General features: G+C 46.7%; 1 protein-coding gene across 1 annotated transcript in view; it reads left to right on the forward strand.

Annotated features, from left to right (window-relative positions):
* Positions 1-10590: 10590 nt before the first annotated feature.
* ADGRB1 (adhesion G protein-coupled receptor B1) overlaps positions 10591-21710 on the forward strand; it is a 132906-nt gene continuing 121786 nt past the window's right edge. The window contains exon 1 of the mRNA XM_061608037.1: positions 10591-10645. Within this exon, the coding sequence (XP_061464021.1) occupies positions 10643-10645 (3 nt within the window). The 5' untranslated portion in view covers positions 10591-10642. The remainder of the gene's footprint in view (positions 10646-21710) is intronic.

Below are 21710 nucleotides of genomic sequence, written 5' to 3' on the forward strand. Positions count from 1 at the left end.
CCCCACCCCCATGCAGCTCTTTGTCTCTAATGACATCACGGTGCCACATCTGACATCATGATGACATTACACAGCTTGTAAAGAGAAAAGTCCATGAGCTAAGCTCCTGAAGTCCTGCCTGCAGCTTCTGTGTTTAACCCAAATGTACCTCTTCAGAATGGATGCAGGGAACAACTCCTTCCCTTTATTGTTGTTGTTGTTATTATACATCCACTCAGATCCCTTAACCTTTGGATTAAGGGCAGGTACAGGATGCTTGCAACTGTCATCACTTTCTCTCCTAGTCTTTACAACATTACAAAGGTGATTAAGCATGGCAATGAGGCTTTAAGGATTGGCTTTGACTTCTTCATCAGCCCCAGGCCCCCTGAGCTCTTGACCCTTCTGCATTACTCATGAGCTGGGCCTGGTCGCTCACACCCCATTATCCACGTCCCTTTTTCTGTTGTCAGCCTGCGAGTAGATGTTTCTGATATTGTACATTAGGGCTTTGCTGCTGTCCACTGCTGTCTACTGTGCTTCCATCCCTCCAGGGAGGCCATCTATCTTGGTATTATTATCCAACCTTCGCTGTATAATCTCTTCCTCTCTCGTACATTCATATACGTGTAATACGTTGCCAAATAATGTAGATGCCCACACGTCGGCCGCATCCACACTACCCTTAAAGCACTGTGACTGTGCAAAGAATCCTGGGGACTGTCGTTTGTTAAAGGTGCTGAGAGTTGTTAGGAGACCCCTGGTCCCCCTGCAGAGCACAGTTCCCAGAGGGAAGAGGGATTGATTGGTAAACCATTATTGGGATTATAGCTCTATAAGGGGAATAGGGGGTCTCCTAGCAACTCTCCTAGCACCCTTCACAAACTACACTACCCAGGATTCTTGGGAGGGGAAGCCATGACTTTTAAAGTGGTATAATGCTATTTTCAATATAAGGTGCAGATGTGATTATAATCTTCAGTGGTGCCATCAGGATGGGACATTGGACCCCCAAACAGAGTAGGGCTGGTTTACCAAATTCTGAAGTAATAAATATTGCCATCTAAAGATCCCCCCCGCAAGACCAGAGTCTTTGTTGCTGTTGTTGTTATGGCCTTCAAGTCAATTACGACTTATGGTGACCCTATGAATCAGTGACCCCCAAGAGCATCTGTCATGAACCACCCTGATCAGATCTTGTAAGTTCAGGTCTGTGGCTTCATTTAGGGAATCAATCCATCTCTTGTTTGGCCTTCCTCTTTTTCTACTCCCTGCTGTTTTCCCCAGCATTATTGTCTTTTCTAGCGAATCAGGTCTTCTCATTATAATTCCCTATCTGCTCCATGGATAGTGTTTCCTAAACCGACACATATAACTGGTGCATGTACTGGTGGTTTTCAAACGGTGTTCTGGGAAATGCTACTGTTCCTCAGAAGCTGATCTGAGATCTGGCAATGAAAAGTGCAGTAACGGAGAACAAGCTTCCCGGACAGATCAATAGACACCCATACTTTACAGATCTCCACTTGCATTGGGTGGTTGTACAGAATTCTTTGGTGTGTTTGGGACACATTTTCAGTGCCAGTGGGTGAAGGGGTTCTGTGATCAGATCTCTCATGGGATTTATTTCAAAAGGCAAAGTGCCAGTGGGTGGTCTTATAAAGACATAATAAGAGCCCTTTGCATGAGGCCAAAGGCCCATCTAGTCCAGCATCCTGTTCTCACAGTGGCCAGCTGGATGCCTCTGGGAAGCCCACAAGCAGGACCTGAGTGCAAGAGCACTCTCCCCTCCTGCAGTTTCCAGCAACTGGTATTCTGGAGCATACTCTGACTATGGAGGCAGATCATAGCCATCATGGCTGGTAGTCATTGATTCTCCGTGAATGTGTCTAATCCTCTTTTAAAGCCATCCTAGTTGGTGTCCGTCAGTTTGGATCCAGGTTGTCTTGTGTATGTTTAGGCAAAGAGCAACAAAAGGGAAACGGACTGCCTTCAAGTCGATCCCGACTTATGGCAACCCTATGAATAGGGTTTTCATGGTAAGCAGTTTTCAGAGGTGGTTTCCCATTGCCTCCCTCTGAGAGGCAGTGACTGGCCCAAGGTCACCCAGTGAGCTTCACGGCTGTATGGGGATTCGAACCCTGGTCTCCCAGGTCGTAGTCCAACAAACTAACCACTACGCCACACTGGGAAATTCAGGATAAGAAATGACATCTCAGTGCCATGGCCCTAATCCAAATTAGAGCGAGGTGGGGCAGGGAGAGATATGATTTTTTGCAAAATCCACAGGAGATGGAAGCATGGGTCTCCTACCACCTCATCTGATTTGGCCTTAAGTCACACAGGGAATGTGTGAGAGCCAACAGGCCTAGCCAGTGTCTGAATGTACATCCTAGAAATTGTCCCACAGTCCTCTACATTGTGCAGAGGAAAGGGACGTAGCTCAGTGACGGAGCATCTGCCTTGGATGCAGAATTCCCCAAGTACAGTCCCCAATGGCATCTCCAAGTAGGGCTGGGAGAGACTCCCTGCCTGAAGTCCTGGAGAGCTGCTGCCTGTCAGTGCCAACAGCAATGGTTTGACTTGGAATAATGCAGCTTCCTCAGCAGGCAGATGTTGAGGGGTTCCACAGCACTCCGCAGACAAGTTGAAGTGGAACATTTTCCTGGTAGTGCAAATGGCCTCTCAGACTTCACCAGCATATGTGTGGGCAGAGAAATTGGGGCAAACCATTCCTCCCAATTTCTCCAGGGGAGGAGAAATTCTTCAACATTTTCTCAGGGGTCAAGCTCAATATTTTCTCAAGGGTGGAGCCAACATGTCGGAATGGTTAGAGCAGCCTTTCCCAACCAGTGTGCCTCCAGATGTTGTTGGACCACAACTCCCATCTTTCCTGACCATTGGCAATGCTGGCTGAGGCTGATGGGAGTTGTGGTCCAACAACATCTGGAGGCACACTGGTTGGGAAAGGCTGGGTTAGAGTGTTGGACTATGACCTGGTAGATCAGGGTTCAAATCCCCACTCAGCCATGAAGGCCAGTCACTTGTTGCTCAGCCTAACCTACCTCTCAGGGATGTTGTGAGGATAAAATGAAGGGGGTACATCACTTTGAGCTCCTTGGAGGAAAGGTGATCTGTGAATTCAATAAAATAAAACAAATATTAATAAATACGATCAGTGGTGGGAGCACAGCTTCTTTCTTTTTCCCCTTACTTTTTTTAATGGTGCTGCTGCAAGCCCTGTGCCCTGGGTCTGGTGTCATTCTAGGGCAGATGTTGGGAGAAAATTATGGCCACCACGAAATACAATGAGAAAAGGGGGTGGGTGGGGAAAATGTTGGAAATGCACCAGAGAGTCCTAATAGGCATTGAACACGGTCAAGATGGCACCCCCTATTGGAGCCCACAGGCTGAGTCATGCAAACCTCTTTCCTTCTCTAAGAGGAGCCCCCCCCACCACTTCCCAGACCTCCTCAGCCTGGGAGTTCACCAAGTTGGGCTTCCTAATTTTATCATTTTTTTCTCTGTTTTTCCTTTGTTTCTTTTTTTCCCTTCCCTGTCCTGCACAGCTTTGGTTTCATCCTCGCTTGGGGTAAACGGGGCTTGTTTTGTGGTGTTTATGTATTCATTTAGCCCAGCGAAGGGATGGCGACGCTTTCCCGCCATTTTCTCCTGAGGGCAGTAGATCTCTCCGCAGTGTTGGTGGGGGAAAAATATGTCAAATGGGGAAAAAATCCCTCCTGATAAGTTTCAGGTCAGGCGTAGTTGCCTGAAAGCAGAAAGCGTGGATGTTGTTGGCCCAACGTATCATGGAAATGTAGGTCTGTGACAGAGGAGGCAAAAAAGGCAAGCAGCAGAAAAAAAAGAGAAGGGCATATTCAGGAAGATATTTTAAGTGAGCAGGTATCTGCATGAGGTGATCTGTGCAATTTAGAACATGCCATGTACGAAAGGCTGTATAGGGCTGTACAAGGTTCCCCTGTACACCGGCCAAAATGTCGAGGTCATCTTGAGTGGTGAGGTACGTGAGGACCAGAGAGCGGGTGTCCTGGTGGTGTAGTGGTTAAGGTGTTGGACTATGACCTGGGAGACCAGGGTTCGAATCCCCACATAGCCATGAAGCTACCTGGGGCCAGTCGCTGCCTCTCAGCCTCATGAAAACCCTATTCAGAGGGTCGCCATTGTTGACCATTGAACCGCACTGTCACTGAGTCTGTTTTCCATCAAGTCTGAAAAACTGTAACTAGGGGGAGTTATGTCTTTGCCCAGTCTGGGAACGGACTGCCAAGGCCGTTGCTATGGTAGCCATCGCGATAACTGGGAAAAGTTCTAGCAGCTATCTGTGTTAAGCTGGGTCTTCTGTGTATTGCCTCTGAACGGAGAGGTTGTCTTCTGTGTTTACCTTTGGAGAGAGAGGTACCAGAAGGGGGGGTGACTGAAGAAACTCTACATGTATTCACTCTTAAGCCTTTGGCCATAATGTCTTAATAAAGACTCTTAACATGCTCTAATGCTCTGAAGAAGTTTCTTGCTCAACTTAACTCCAACGTAATGTATGCTGTTTCACGCAACAACGCACACACGTCAACAGGGTTATGGGCCCAGATCCACAGCACATTACACGGGAGTAAGTTGCTGGTCTGAACGGCAGACAGAGTTCCAGAGGGCAGCTTGATTGATTGTACCAGACAGAGGTGAGCAACATGGCTGTAAACCTGTCTGGGGGAGGCTTGCCAAGTCAGAATCGACTTGAAGGCAGTACACACAGGTTCTGTGGACAAGGTGCTTTCAACGGTAAAGCCTACCACCTGTCTGATTGATCCTTGCCCATCATGGTTTCTTATGAAATGTAGGGAGAAATTAGGCGAAGGGATCAGGGCAGTGGTAAATGCATCCTTGAAGGAGGGTATTTTGCCACCAGCCCTCAAGGAGGCAATTATAAAACCTATTTTGAAAAAGGCCTGCTTGGATCCCAAAGTCTTGAACAACTTTCGCCCCGTTTCAAATCTGCCATTTTTGGGGAAGATCATTGAGCGAGTGGTGGCTGGCCAGTTGGCAGCACACTTGGATGAAACGGATTATTTGGATCCATACCAATCGGGTTTCAGGACTGGACATAGTACTGAAACAGCCTTGGTCGCTCTGGTGGATGATATGAGGAGGGCATTAGACGGGGGAGAATCCACCTTTCTTGTCCTCCTGGATCTCTCGGCGGCTTTTGATACCGTCGACCACGGTATCTTGTTGGATCGCCTGGAAGGATTGGGAATAGGAGGCACTGTTTTGCAGTGGTTCCGTTCCTTTCTCTCTGACAGGCATCAACAGGTAGCATTGGGAGATGAGGTTTCAGACCCTTGGCCCCTCACATGCGGAGTGCCACAGGGTTCTATCCTCTCTCCCATGCTATTTAACATCTATGTAAAGCCGCTGGGAGCTATCATCAGGAGTTTTGGGCTGCGATGTCATCAATATGCAGATGACACGCAGCTCTGTCTCTCCTTTAAATCTTCACCAGAGATGGCTGTGGAGACCTTGTCCAAGTGCCTGGAATCCGTGAGTGGATGGATGGGAAGGAACAGACTGAAGCTCAATCCTGATAAGACCGAGGTGCTACTTGTGGGTGACAGGGGGAGGTTGGGTGCTGTTGACCTACAGTTTAATGGGGTGAGTTTACCCCTGAAAGATCAGGTCTGCAGCCTCGGGGTGGTTCTTGATTCCAAGCTGTCCATGGAGGCTCAGATTTCGGCAGTGAGCCGGGCAGCTTGGTACCAATTACATCTCATACGGAGGCTGCAACCCTACCTCCCTATTCATCAGCTCCCACTGGTGGTACACGCCCTGGTCACCTCTCGATTAGACTACTGCAATGCGCTCTACGTGGGGTTACCCTTGAAAACGGTCTGGAAACTACAACTGGTGCAGAATGCGGCGGCTCGGTTGCTTACAAACAGCCGCCGCCGTGATCACATCACGCCAGTATTATTTCACCTACATTGGCTGCCAGTTGTTTTCCGGGCCCAATTCAAGGTGTTGGTATTAACCTTTAAATCCTTATACGGTCTCGGCCCAGTTTATCTGAAGGAGCGCCTCCAGTACCACAAATTAAGCCGCCCAACCAGATCAGCCACACAGGGCCTTCTCTCAGTCCCACCAACGAAAACAGCTAGGTTGGTAGGGACTAGAGAGAGGGCATTTTCAGTGGCGGCCCCCACTCTCTGGAACTCCCTCCCATTCGATCTTCGCCATGCCCCTTCCCTGGATATATTTCGCCGGGCATTAAAAACTTGGCTTTTTGGACAGGCCTTCAGGAATTCCGGGGAGGGCTAACTTTTTTGGGATATTTTATTATCTATTGATCGCCCTAACTGATTTCATGCTGCTGTGATTAATGATCGTTCTGATTTTATTGTATTTTATCTGTATTGTATTGTAATTTACTGAATTTTAGTTTGTACGCCGCCTAGAGTGGCTTCGGCCAGATAGGCGACACAAAAATTAAATTTATTATTATTGTTATTATTCCTCCGCACACATACCTGTGGCATTTTCTGCCCAGAAAGATTTCTTTGGGGCGCCATCATACACCCTCTTGCTCCCAGGCAAAGGGATTTTTTATATTTGTCCAGGGTTTGTTTATGTGTGTTTCGGCACTTTCAATGCTGCTTCTGTTTACCCTCTTTTATTCATTTGTGTGCTGTTGTGGGTGTTTCTTGTTTTTAGGGATGTGGAATCTCCACAGCTTGCAGGCCTCATTCAGCCCACCAGACCTCTGAGTCCGGGCTGGAGGCTATCTTGGGCAAACCATACCCACTTCCAGTCCCTTAACGTCATATGGTGCCAGACATGGAGATCTGTTATCTGTAGTCTTTCCTCCGTTCTTAGCAGTATGCGCCACAGCACTAAGATCAGAGATAAGTCTCTGCCTGCTATTTGACAGCACATTTCTCTTATTTGAGATCTTAGCGCTCTGGGACTACAGCGCTAAGGTTGAAGATAAGTCTGTGCCTGCTCCCTGCGTGAAATTTGAGCCACTTGATGACATATGATGTCAGGTGAGTGACCCTGCCCACCAGTCAGATATGGTCTGTAGGGGGTAGGGCAGTCATGGATCTGGGCCTCAAGCTGAAAAATGTTCCCCACCCATGTTATACAGCACAAGCCAGTTTGGAGGTCTTTAACCAAAGCGTCTTGAGAGAGGGAATCTTATAGGCAAGGCAGAGATTCATTCGGGGAGGAAACAGTAGTGTAGTAGCAAATTCAGAAGTGCAGGGTCTCTTCATAAGTCATGCCACACACCCTCGCTCGCTTGCTCTCCATCATCCTCTCCACACTCCTCAGTCCTTCCCGCGGGTGCCTTCTCTCACAAAAACAGATGTCCTTCAAAGCAATCAGCATGAAAGGGGAGAATGTTAGCTACTGAGAAGAGTCTTCTCAGTGGCTGGCTCACCTCCTTTGATTGGCTCCAATCAGCAGGAAAGGACAAGGAAGTATGTTAGAAGACTCTTCTCAGTGACTAAACACACTCCCCTTTCATGCTGAATGGCTTATAGGATGCTGGAGACATAGGGACCTTGCTGGGACCCTGCTCCCAAAAAATTAAAGGGTCTAAGACCCCCCAAGACCCTGGACGACTACACTCCTGTAGTCACACACACTTCCCTTGATCCCCTTTTTTTTGCTGCTGGATTAAGAATGAGATCTTTTTTAAACCTTCTCCCATAAAAACAGATATCCCTAGGAGCCAATAAGCATGAAAAGGGAGAGTGTTAGCTGCTGAGAAGTGTCTTCTCAGTGGCTGCCTCACCTCCTTTCATTCTGATTGGCTCCAATCAGCAGGAAACAACAAGGAAGTATGTTAGAAGACTCTTCTCAGTGGCTAACACACTCCCCTTTCATGCTGATTTTCTCATAGGATGCTGGAGACATAGGGACCCTGCTGGGACCCTGCTCTCAAAAAAGTAAGGGGTCTAAGATCCCCCGAGACCCTGGACGACTACATCCCTGGGAGGAAACATAAAGTGCCATGTGGTGGGTGGTTAAGAGGGGTATGACCTAGTGAGCTCAGAAGTCAACTTAACTGTGTGTCTGAGAGAAGAGGGGGAAGGTTAACATTTTCACTTTTTCTGGTGGGTTCTCTGTGTCCTTAATAGCCATGCAACAGCCAGAAGCTCAAAAGGTGCCTTTCCCCCATCATTACAGTTACGCAGGGAAGCTGTATCCCATTGAGCTTCTGCCCCAAAGGCACAACAGACCTGCTATGAAAAAGTGGGCTCCTTCTGGGAGGAAGGGCGGGATGTAAATTTACTTACTACTACTACTACTACTACTACTACTACTACTACTACTACTACTACTACTACTACTACTACTACTAATAATAATAATAATAATAATAATAATAATAACTGCCTTGTGGATGGGAATGGGGGACATCAGCGGAGCATGCATTGATGCAGGGACTGAGCTGGTGGTGTACTATTTGCTGAGTTCAGGAAGCATCAGAGAACTTTTTACACTGTGTCTTGGAGGGGGGGTCTTGGATGGGATTGGGAGTCTAAAAAGTGGGATGATAAAACAGGGAGAATAACTGGAGATTACGGCTGTTAGTTTTGCAACTGAATCCTGTCAAGCTATGTCTGACAGTGAAGATGTTGAAATAAATTATCCATTGGCGCACACATTCCTTGTTATGTTGTGTTATGGTTTATTTCTAGGCCGCCTTTTGGCCAAAAAGGTCCCACAAGGCAGCTTATACACCAATAGAAAAACACAAATACAAATAAAAACAATACAATTGACAAAAAATCAAACCAACAAAGTCCTAGCATTTCTAAAAAGCAACAACAGCTAAAAACCAAAAGCACTCATCTTCCTGATAAAGGACAGTCCCCAGATAAATGTCACTAAGAGCAGCAGGGGTGAGGGGGCAAAGCAGGTGGAAAGGTTTGCCCCTTGATGGTCCCAGCACAGTCTCACCCCTGCGGCAAGCACATTCCTTGTGGTTCAGAAGGTGCCCCCTTCATGATTTCTTCCCCCCCTCCCATGCAATGATCCCCTTACTGTAGAATAGTCGGGAGAGGGCATTTCAGGGGTTGTAGTTTATGTACTGCTGGTGGCAGAACACAAGGGCCACACCACACAGAAGGATTGTTAAGTGTACACCTGATGTATTTGAAATGCACATCAACAAATGCAATGTGTCAACGATAAGGCGAACATGTGTTTAGAGACAAGCGTGTCTCTTGCTCAGTAGCAGAGACCCAGGACTGCCTTCAGGCTCCAAACAAGCGCACACCGCAGCAGACTCAGTTCTTCCACCTGCCACCTTGCAAAATGTCCTCCCTGCTCTACTCTGCCCCCCCCACCAGTGTATTCTCAATACTGAATCCATGTGGGTGTGTGGACAGCTGACTGGGTGCGTGTGTGTGTGTGAGAGAGAGAGAGGGAAGGCTGTGTGTATACGTGCATCTGTGCAATGGCTGCAGGTGGGAGAGCAGGCCCCCTGCCTGGCAAGCTGAGTGGCAAGGGTGATGTGTCAGCCTTGGGCTGTGTTGACATCAAGAGTGAGTGTCTTTGTGAAAGCAGGAGGATGTGGCTGGTACCGACACAGAAAGTGAGAGGCATGTTGGTGGGCAGGAAGAGATGTGTGTGTGTGTGGGGGGGGAGTGACTAAAGTGCTTCAGCTGGATAACTTTGTGCGTGCCACTTGGGAGAATTTAGTGAGTTTGGTAAAGAAGCAATCCCTTGGGGAGCCCTTAAAATGAGCATGTCACAGGGTGATGATCCAGGAAGTATGTGTGTGTATATTTGTCATAGTTTGGGAGAGCAAGGTCTGTCTCCTGAGCCTCATCATCTAATTTTTGTTGTTGCTATGGCCTTCCCGTCAATTACGACTTTTGGTGACCCTATGAATTAGTGACCTCCAGTAGCATCTGTCATGAACCACCCTGTCCAGATCTTGTAAGTTATGAGGTCTGCTTTGATGTGTCGATGGTGGGGCATTCCTCACCAGGCAGGGAAAGTTCTGAGCATGTCAGGGAGAGTTCTGCCAAGGAGGGAGAGTCTGGTGGGCCAGAGGTGCACAGCAAGGGGGGGGGGGAAGAAAGAAGCAGCATGTGGTTCAAAGGGTGGGGGGAGTGTCTGCCTCCGTTGATCACGAGCCGTGCCTCAATATTTATGTGTGGGGGGGAAGAGGGAAGGGTGGCACATGGGTGCGCTCTCTGTTGCAGGGCGCCAGGAGTGATGCTCCAGGTGTGTGGGAAGGGATTGCGTGTGTCACTGAAAGGGTGTCATTTGGGGGGGGGATAGAGAGAGGAGGGCCACGTGTGCAGTGGGCACGAGGGTTGGCTGTTGCTGTGCTGTTTCTGACTGGCAATTTGTTAGTGATGCCTGTTTTCTCCCTCCTGACTCTCTCCCCCTCTCTCCCTCGCTCTCCCCCTGTGTGTGCGCGTCTTCCCATCTCCCTCGCTTGCTCCCTCTCTGCACTGTGCTACCCTCCCCCTCCCTCCACAGACCCTCCTCCCCCTCCCCCTCCTCCTCCTCCTCTCAGCTTGGTGCCTGGTCGTGGCGTGGCTGCCGAACGGTCCCGGTCGATCCTTTCCGAACTAAATGCCTCTGTGACAGGATCTCCACCTTCGCCATCTTAGCCCAGCTGAGTGCCGAAATGGTAAGTGCCGCCGACACGGCGTCCCAGCGACGACCCCTCGGCGCCTCTGCCGAGAGAGAAAGAGAGAAAGAGAGAGAGAGAGAGAGAACTGGCCCGCCTGTGACATTCCCGTGCGCCAGGCGATTGCAAGGCGGGGTGTGCACGCTTGCGCGTCTGGCTGCCTCTGTGCATGGCAAGGAGACTGCGTGGGCAACCGTGGGGGTGTGTATGTATGTGTGTATGCATGTATAACTCTGAATATAAGCACCAGCACAATAAGGAGGCAACTTACATGGGTCTTTGAGAATCGGTGACCTAAATAAGAGTAATTAAAAAAAAAAAAAACCCTGTCCGGTCCAAGAGCATTGCTGCATTGAAATGCCACCATTGTCTTTAACCGAGCTGTGCCCGAAAGAACCCTTTCTCCCACTGTTGCTGGCTCCTGGGTACCCCTCGCTGACCCCCTTCCCCACTGCTGTCACATGCAGTTTGGGCTGGTTGCCTGTGCTAGGGGTGATGGAGGAGGATGGGGGTTGTGGGGTGGGGGGGAGTGTGTGGCTTTGATTGCGTTAGGCCTTGTGGTATGAATTTGAATGGAAGTGCTGGGTTGAGGTGGAGAAAGAAGGGAGGGTCTGTGCTTCTTTGAACCTTTTCAGGAATGTTACTGGCACTTTTAACTCTTTCTGGACAGCTGGTGCTGAATACCCAGCCTGCAAGCCCTTTGGGGGCATCCTTTGTGGTTCCTGAGTGTTGTGACAGCTTTGTCTGCAGTTACTTCAATGCGCTCCTTAGTGCCTCACAATGGGGTCAAAAGTATGCACTCAGTTGTTCCTGCAAAAGTTTTTTTTTCTTTTTTAAGAGGATTCTTAGAAAATAGGCAGGCAGTGGCTCTTGTTGTGGTTTGGTTATCAAAATTGGGGCATGAATTATTGGCACTGATGAGTTTGGCTTGGAGTTTGTAAAAAGAAAGAAAGATGCCTTTATTTGATTTGGTTTTGTGCACATCCACATCCCCTTTTCAAGGTGTTTCCTTTGACTTTCACCCTATTCTGGGCCGGCAGATGAACCCACCCCGCCTGGTGCAGATCACTCCATGCACTCAGCACTCATCATCTTGGGCTTTAGGTCTTGCAAGGTCCAGCAACTTCCAGTAACTCCTTCCTTCTGTCCCCCTCTCTGGGCAACGAGCGGCTCATCTTAGGAGGGTCAAGGAAGATAGTGGTGAGATGGGGGTGTGGGGGGCTGCTGGGGAAGGCAGCTTTTCTGAGATGAAGGTTTGGGTTATTATTAGAAACACTAATGTATTTGGTCCACTAGTTGCTATGGAAACATCTGCACTGAAGTGGCTTTAAAGATGCAGTGTCGGCTGTGCTTGCCTGAGCCCACAGCAGGCCCACAGCCTAAACCCCTTCCAAAATTCTGGGCCTTGCAGCATGGGATTAGGTGTGCTAGGAATTTAAGTCATAGGAGAAGCAGCCTTTTTAACAGAGGGCAAGAGACGGTGGCAAGGGAATTCCTTTTCTTTTTTTCTCCCTATTTTTGCCACATAGCTGAGGGGGAAGTGTGAAAATGGTCACATTCTCTCATTCACTGGAATTGCTCTCCTCTCTTTCCCTGGTTGAATGGATGGATAGATATTGTAAGGACTCAGAGCAAGTTGTGGTTTTACACAGTTGTACATAACTTCTCCGTCCTACAATAACAACTTAAGCTGCAACCTTCCTCTCCACTTTACTCTCCACTGTCACCAATTATACTATGCCTGCATTCACACATAGTGTATTATGAGTCTTGGGCTCACATACCCCCCCTTCCTCCTCTAGTGCTGCCACGAAGATATCAGTGGAAGCGTTCACTTTTTGATTAACCACAACTTGTCATGACACCTGAGGTAGGCAAAGTGTGGTTTATCTTAAATATGCTTTATTAAAACATGTCATATTCAAGCTTAAGTTTATGAAGCTGGTTTGTGTCAAGAAACCACAGTTAAGCTAAACTATGATTCAGGGCCTGGATGTAAGGCTAAATTGTGGTTGATCAGAATCGGAAGTGAAAGCTTCTGATCTTTTCATGGCTGCATTTGGGGAGGAGAGAGTATGAAGAACATGTGAGCCAAGGCTCACTAGTTTCCTTAGTTCGTTAAATACAAATACAGCCTAGCTGTCCTCTTCCAGTACATTTTAGAATAATATCTGTTCACACTCCAGAAATTTTAGTTCACTCCATGACTACACAAAGTCTCCCAAACATACTCCAACTGTTGCCTCTCAACTCATCCACTTCACTTACTCAAAACAATTTAGCACATCCTTACAGAGAGTGGGCGTATGTAGAGTTTCTTACCTTCTCCAGCATCCACCAAACAGCCCTACACCATTAGGAAACATACTGAGGCATCCATGGAGAAGCACCTGCCTCTAGTGCATCTGGAGGACCACTTAACACATTTATTTATTTATTTATTTATTTATTATTAAATGTATATCCCTCCCTTCTTCCCAGTTCTTTCAGGTATTCTCAAATGGTTATTTGAAATGTAAACATAAAACATCAACAAGAAGTATGCACATACTGTGGTGGTGAACATGTCTGTCACACATATACATAAATGGATGATCTATGTCGGGAAAAGGATGGAGGGGGCATGACCCCATGGCTTGATCTCTTAGCAGCTTTTGACACAGTCAGTTATGTTGTCTTGCTGGACCAGCTCCATGAGGGTCAGCTCCAAGTCAGGGGCAATGTATTACTCTCTTACCTCCTCTCCTACCTGCAGAGTTGGTTCAGGGGTTGGGGTTGGGTGACTGTACCTTAACACCCTGAATGTTAAGTTATGGGGTGTCACAGAGTTCCATGCTGTCCCCGATGCTGTTTGATATCCATTGGGAGCTGTCATTAGGCGATTTAAAGTGTGGTGTCCTGAGTATGCCTGTGAAACTCAGCTCTGTTTCTCTGTTACAACTGAATTAGGTGCAACCATGCACGTGCTGACTTGGTGCCTGGATGCAGTGGTGGGCTGGATGAGGGCCAACAAGTTGAAGCTGAATTACTATAAATGAACTCTCTGTGGTACCGCCCTTAAGGTTGGCTTGGAAGCTGCAGTTTACGCAAAATGCAGCATTTAGGTTCCTATGAGGAGCAGCCTACTGTGATCATATAAGCCCTTTGCTGAAAGAGCAGCATTGGCTGCCAATTTGCTACCAGGCCAAGTTCAAGGTTCTGTTGTTGACTTGAAGGAAATGGAAATGGCTTGCCTTCAAGTCAATCCCGACTTCTGGCAACCCTATGAATAGGGTGTTCATGGTAAGCAGTATTCAGAGGGGGTTTACCATCGCCTCCCTCTGAGGCTAGTCCTCCCCAGCTGGCTAGGGCCTGCTCAGCTTGCCACAGCTGCACTAGCCAGCCCCTTTCTTGTCTGCAACTGCCAGCTGGGGGGCAACTGGGCTCCTTGGGACCATGCAGTTTGCCCACGGGTGCACAGGTGGCAGGGCGCGTCACCCCTGAGCCACTCCCTGTGGGGGTGATCTTTAGCTGGCCCTTGACACCCAGGAGACACGAGCGGGGATTGGAACTCACAGACTCTGGACTGCCAGCCAGGCTCTCCTCCCCACTGTGCTATATATAAAGCACTAAACAACTTTGGGTCTGGTTATCTGACAAAATGCCTTTACCCATATAGACCTTCCTGGCTGTCAGGATCTCAGGATGAGGCCCTCTTGACTGTGCTTCAGCCTGTAGAAACACTGTCAGGATGAGGACCTTTGCTAATGTGTCATTCAGTTTATGGACCTCGGTCCCCCTTTGAAATAAGACAGGCACTACCTTCTTGAGTTTTCAGTGAATTCTGAAAACACTTTTTCCCACCCAGGACTTTATTATTGTATTTTAATTTATATTTATTGCAATCTGTTTTCCATTTGCATATTGGATTGTCTTTTATGGTTGTAAACCACCTTGGAACTGATATGGAAAATGGTATAGACATGTTCATACACGAGGATCTCTGCTGGATGTAATATTGCAATGTGTGACAAGGCAGATATGCTCTGTTTCAAAATGTTAGTGATTTCTAACCTGTTTGGTATGAGTATGTGTGTGTTTCTTTATGACAATGGTTATTGAATCAATTAAAAATGGATTTTATTTTTATTTTTATTGGTCTCAAATAATGGCCAGATCTTTTTGTTTCTCAGTTTCACAGCAACAGAACAGCAACAAGGATACTTTAATATTCACAAAGTGAGCTCCATTATTAAAGATAAAGTCAGTTAATTTGCTTTTAGGAACAAAGGACCTAGTTTAATGGAACTAATAACCCAATCCTCTGTGCTTGCGTGAAAGTAAGCCAGTTTCTAGTCCTCATTTATTGCTTCTTTGGGATTGATATTAAGCATATTGTGTTAATATTTATGTTTTATAGTTTCAGTGTTGCATTTTTAAGATCTCTGTGCATTTCCTTGCTCCTTCCAAAGCAAATACGGATGCAACCCCTACTATTCTGCCGCCCACCCCTTTTTGGCCCCTTTCGACACGTGCAATGGCCTTGGATGCTGCATTTGTTCTCCTGCAGTTTCCACAGCCTGAGTAATTGCCCCAGAGCAATATTCTTGGCTGCACCAGTGAAATGCTGCAAGTTGTGCATTGTGATGTACTGATATAAAAGGAAGCTGGCTCTTTCCTATCTTACACCATGACCCAAAGGGCTGGGCCATACATCCCAAACCTACATTATCATGCTTGTTGTTGGCGTGAGTCTCACGTTCGTGGGAGAGGGCACTCCTTTGAGTCCCGAACAAGCCCGTGCGCGCAGGGAGAAGAGGGCTGTTCCTTTCAGGGCAGCACCATATCTCAGTGGGAGACCACAGGCTTGGGATGCAGAAGGTGCTTGGGCACCCCAGTGAAAAGGGAAGGAGTCTTCTCTGCCTGAGATCCTGGAGTGGCACCTCCAGTCACAGGAGACAACACCCAACAGCTATGAGGAAGGGCCATAGTTGAGTGGCAGAGCATCTCCTTTGCATGCATAAAGTCTGAGGCTCAATCCCCAGCATCTCCAGGTAGAACTTGGAGAGACTCCTGCCTGACATCATGGAGAGCTGCTGTCAGTCAGTGTCAGCAATACTGAGTTAGGTGGATCAATGGTCAGACTCAGTGTGAGGCAGCTTCCTATGTTCCTATTAGAAACAGAAGCTGTAATCAATTATAATGCTTGTTCAGGGAGCCACGTTTGTGCTCCACCCTTCCTCTGTAGAGATCAGGACAGTATTCATGGCAGATCATCCTAGCAATCCTATGTCGGGAGAGGATAAGGATGCAATCCATGTTGGGCCAGTTTGTCATGAGCTGGGACTGAAGTCCCTTCCATCCTGTTTCTGTGTAGGCTTGTCTCCTTGTCTGTCTTCTTTAACTAGCGTTTTAAAAAATAATTAAAGCTGTCTAAGCAGTGGTGTAGTCGTCCAGGGTCTCAGGGGATCTTAGACCCCATATTTTTGTGGTCCCAATGTCTTCAGCATCCTACGAGGCAATCAGCATTGAAAGGGAGTATGTTAGCCACTGAGAAGAGTCTTCTTCCATGCTCCCTTGTCCTTTCCTGCTGATTGGAGCCAATCAGAGTGAAAGGAAGTGAGCCGACCACTGAGAAGATTCTTTCCAGTAGCCAACACTCCCTCTTTCCTGCTTATTGGCTCCTAGGGATGTCTGTTGTTGTGGGAGAAGGCATTAACAAGGATCTCATTCTCAACCAGCCACAAAAAAAGAGGGAGGGGCTTCATTGTGACTAACATGAAGGGACCCTCCCCTTCTGAATTTGCCACTACGCTGTTGTGTCTAAGAGTGACCAGCCAGGCAAGGAGCTCCCACCACCGTGCATGTTGGAATTAATGTAGGAAGAGAAGCCCTGCCCCGAGGAAGTGATGGGTCTTGATAATGAGCCATCGCTCTCAGGAGGAATTTTAGATATTTTATGTACATTTCACATATTTTACATTCAATTCCCTCGTAGAGTCTTGGAAAATAAAATATGTAAAAGTGCGACAATTATTAAGACCCGTATCAAGACTCTAGGTGGGACTTGCTATATTGATTTCAATACACAGGGCAGCTTCAGGAGACCCATATATAGTTCCTAGCTGCTATTAGGTGGCTGAAATTACTCTCTTTTTCTTTTTCTGGTTTTCACATTATTACAACAAAATAGTACCAGCCCTTTGTTTTCCCTCCCCACTCCCAGCACTCCCATCGCCCTCTGCTCTTGTGTCCTTTTCAGTTACAGCATTTTCATTTCTGAAGTTCAGTTGTTTAGTGTGTTATATGTTGTCCAAGTTAACATGCTCAGATCAGGATTAGGAGAAAGGAATGAAAATGCTGTGTTGGGATCCCAGACAGTAGTGCAGTGGCAAATTCAGAAGTGCAGGATCCCTTTATGATAGTCAGAGCCACACACCTATCGTTTTTATTTATTTGGTGCTGCTGGGTTGAGAATGAGGCTCTTGTTAATTTCTTCTCCCACAACAACAGATGTCCCTAGGAGACAATAAGCATGAAAGGGGTGTGTGTTAGCTACTGAGAAGAGTCTTCTCAGTGGCTGACTCACCTCCTTTCACTCTGATTGGCTCTAATCAGCAAGAAAGGACAAGGAACCATGTTAGAAACTATTCTCAGTGGCCAACACACTCCCCTTTCATGCTGATTGGTTTGTAGGATACTGGAGACAAAGGAACCCTGTTGAGACCCTGCTCCTAAAAAGTGTCTTAAGACCCCCTGAGACCCCGGACGACTACACCCTTGAGGATTCCCAGATTAATCACTGTTAAGTTGGAGAAGTTTCCAACCCAACATTATGGCCTGTCACTTGTTGTGTATTAGTGAAGAGTTCCAAAAATGTGCTCCAAATCTCTTGGAAAGTTGACTTTTTATGTAGTTTATGGAGCAGAATTTTTCCATGGGCTGCTAGTTGCAGGAGGTCTTGTAAACAGTTTTCTGTGCTTGGTGTGGCCCGTCCTTTCCAGTGTTGGAGGATTATTGATTTTGAAGACAGACAGGCAGCCGTTGGACCACCTCATATGGAAATGCATAACAGAGTGGCAATCTGGCAATGCACAGATTGCAGGAGTGAACCTATGCCCTGATGCGCATCATATTCATCTGGGCAAAATGAATCAGGTGTGTCTGCTTTGCAATCAAGGCATGCCTAATTCATTCCTCATCCCTAATCCTAGGCGAAATAGTTTAGGCTGTATCTGGCCAAGGTCACCATTGCTGAGCAGAGATCTAATCCTGACTTCCCTAGATCATCCAGCACACTACCAACCAACTCCCATTGGTTTAACAGTACTAGGGAGACTTTGGCTGAAATGTGTTTGGCATTCTCAACCAGTTTTATTTTGGAAGTTTTAATGATGCCAAGCAGATTCACTATATTGAGCCAATGTGGGGGTTGTTTATTTATTTCTTGGAGATGTTATATCATTGGTATGACAGCCCCAATTCGTCAGTTTTATTGAATAAGAGTACAGTAATAAGTTGACTTTAGTTTAATAAGAGTATTTGTACAATATTATTTATTACAGACTAACTTTTTATTATTTATTTTGGGTTGGAGCTAAGGCTCTTTTAAAAACAAATACAATGCCATGCTAGGTCAGTATAAGTATACATAATATTCAGAATAGCCCTTAAAAAGCACAAGGAGTTATTTTGTTTAAAATTTAAGTTATTCAAAAATCAGAACAACGCAATCATCATAGAAGCCACCGTGCAAACTCCACCAGAAGAATCCAAGGATTTCCCAGCTTTGTTGCTCTTGATATTTGGCATGCAGAGAAGTTCTATAGCATCCTTCCCTTAGCTGGTGTCCTCCAGATGCCTTGGACTATAACTCCCATCAGTCCCAACTAGCACGAGGCTGGCAAAGCCTGCCCAGTAGAACGTCTTGAATAATTTGCTGTTAGGAACTCCCGTCATAAATTGGATGCAGATGCTGGTGTCATGCCTGGCTTTCATTGAGGCACAAATCAGTGAGATATACATTCCTGTTCTTAAAGCCTTGCCTGGCTAGCACAAGTGTTTCCAGTTCAACCTCCTGACGGAAAGCTGGGTTTTGGTTAACCATATATAGAAACAGAACTACAGCATACATGTCAAATATCTAACCTTCCTGAGTCCACAGCATCCCTAAATATTACAACAACAACAACAAAATGTTCTAAATGCAGTTGTTGTGCTGAATAGGCAGCAGAGTAAGGGGTCATCCACATAATATAATAAAATAATAAAATTTTATTCATTAGTCGCCCATCTGTCCGACTTAACGGACACTCTGGGCGACGTACACAATATAAAATACAATATCAACATATTCATAACAATCACAGTATTAATATCATATCATCTAAAAACCATCCTACACTGATACAGTATAAAGCCTAACCCACCCCAGAGATCCCATAGGCCTGCCTGAAAAGCCAGGTTTTTAAGGCGCGGCGAAAGGTCATCAGGGAGGGGGCATGCCAAAGGTCAAAGGGAAGCAAGTTTCAAAGGGCGGGGGCCACGATTGAAAAAGCCCTCTCCCTGGTCCGCACCAGCCTAGCTGTTTTCACCGGTGGGACCGAGAGAAGGTCTTGTGAGGCTGATCTCGTTTGGCGGCATATTTGGTGACACTGGAGGCGTTCCTTCAGTTAAACTGGGCCGGAACCGTATAGGGTTTTAAAGGTTAATACCAACACCTTGAATTGGGCCCGGTATACAACTGGCAACCAGTGTAACTCAATCAGCACTGGGGTGATATGGTCCCAGCGACGGGTCTGCTTTATTAAGCGTGCTGCCGCATTTTGTACCAGCTGGAGTTTCCGGACCGTCTTCAAGGGTAACCCCACATAGAGCGCATTACAGTAGTCTAATCGAGAGGAGATCAGGGCATGTATTACTCATGGGAGCAGATGTATAGGAAGATAGGGTCGCAGCCTCTGTACCAGGTGAAGTTGGTGCCAGGCTGCCCGGCTCACTGAAGAAATCTGCGCCTCCATAGACAGCTGGGAGTCCAAAATGACCACGAGACTGCGGACCTGGTCCTTCAGGGGCAATCTCACCCCATTAAGCACCAGGTTTAAATTTCCCAACCTTCTCTTATCCCCCACCAGCAACACCTCGGTTTTGTTGGGGTTCAGCTTCAGCCTGTTCTCTCCCATCCATCCACTTACGGACTCCAGGCAATTGGACAAGGTATCCACAGCCAACTCTGGTGAGGATTTAAATGAGACAATGAGGGATAGACATGGCAATTTAGTGTGTGTCTAGTGCTGCCTGCATCCCCTTGTAATTCGCATGGTTCACATGACATTGCAGACAAGCAAAAACTATCACACAGTTTTCCCCTTTAGATCCATATTAACCCAATCCAATTATAATGCAGAAAGGAAAGGAAAAAAGTCTCAGCTGTGCTGTGTTTCTCCTTGTAGGCGCTTTGCCTCAATGTTTCTAATGCCCTATTGCCCGCTCCCTCCCTCTCTGCCTTTTCACTCACTCCCCCCCATCAGCCTTTCACTCAGTCTTGTCAGTTTCATATTTTCTTGCCAATTTCACACCGAGGTGCTCTCCAGGCTTCAGCCTTGAATCGGAGGGAGTAAACATGTAAAATTAGAGGGCGGGGCCACAAGGAAACAGCGGCAATAATCCTTCCCAGAGGACCACCTACTAGTGTGAATGGAAAACAGTGGGTTTGAAGCTACCAAGTGTGGACCTTGCAAATCTATCATGATGGGAAAAGCAGCGTCTTTAGTACGAAGGTATGCACCTGTGTGGGTAAGCCCTAAATCTCCCAGGTTTATTGCCAGTGGCTTCAGCTGATTTTACCTACAGTCAAAACTTCATCTTCTTCTGTATTGTCACTGAATTTGTCATAAGTCAGTTGACTGTTCCATGTAAGGAATGGGAAGCTGATGCAAGTTTATTATTTATTTATTGCATTTGTATACCGCCCCATAGCTGAAGCTCTCTGGGCAGTTTACAACAATTAAAAACATTAAAAACAAAAATACATATTTAAAAACACATTTCTAAAAAGCAATTTAAAAACACATGAGAAGAGGAAAGTCTTGACCCAGCGCTGAAAAGAGAACAGTGTTGGTGCCAGGCGCACCTCATCAGGGAGATCATTCCATAATTTGTGTGTTGTAAACACACAAGTTGTGTGTTGCAACTGCAGTAAATGGCCAAGAAGGGTATTCTTGGCCCATGGAACATTTTGATCAGTGGGCACAATCCAAAAAAAAAAAAAAAATTAATTGGAATCACTATGGATCCAATATATAAACTCCATTTTGGGGAAGGCGCAATGTAATCCATCAGTGTGAAGTGTGGTGTGAGTACCTCTTTCTCTGCAAATACATTTTTAATCACTATTTATTAATGTATTAGGATTATTTCATTCCCTTTCTCCAAGGAGCTCAGCACTGTACAAATGGGGGTTCTCCCATGTTATCCAAACAACCCAGCTGAAAGAGTGATCGGATCACAGTTGCTCAGTGTGTCCAAATACATCTGGAAGGTGATTCACACTAGCCAAAGAAGTATGATTGTTGCAGACTGGAAATGGGGGAATCGCATATTTGACTTCCTCCCCCCTATAGTGATGGGTAAGCTCCCCACTTAATAGGGAACCTATGGCCCTCCATATGTTGTTGAACTACACCTCCCATCATCCCTGACCCTTGGCCATTTTGGTTGGGGTTGGTGGGAGCTGCAGTCTGGCAGCATCTGCAAGGCCACAGGTTCCCCACCCAGTTCAGTTTTTAAGAACATTCTTAGAGAATTATTAGGAAAAGACTCAACAGTGGCTCTGAGCTTATTGGGAACTGGTGAGGGTGTGTGGGGGGGGGAGAGGCATGGAAGGGTGGGGTGAAAAAGCCTTCTCCAGCAGCAGAGACATTCTCTTTAAGCCCTGGCTTGCTTTTGAGCATGCCCACAACAGTCCATTGCTACTGGAGAGACTGGAAAATTAATTGTTAATGCCTCTCTACTAAAAAGATTGAGCTGCGAATTTGCTAGGCTCTGTAGCAGTAACAGACACTTACGAGGAGGTATCAGGATGAAA

This window comes from Rhineura floridana, chromosome 1 (genome assembly GCF_030035675.1).
Source record: "Rhineura floridana isolate rRhiFlo1 chromosome 1, rRhiFlo1.hap2, whole genome shotgun sequence".
Classification (NCBI taxonomy): Eukaryota; Metazoa; Chordata; class Lepidosauria; order Squamata; family Rhineuridae; genus Rhineura; species Rhineura floridana.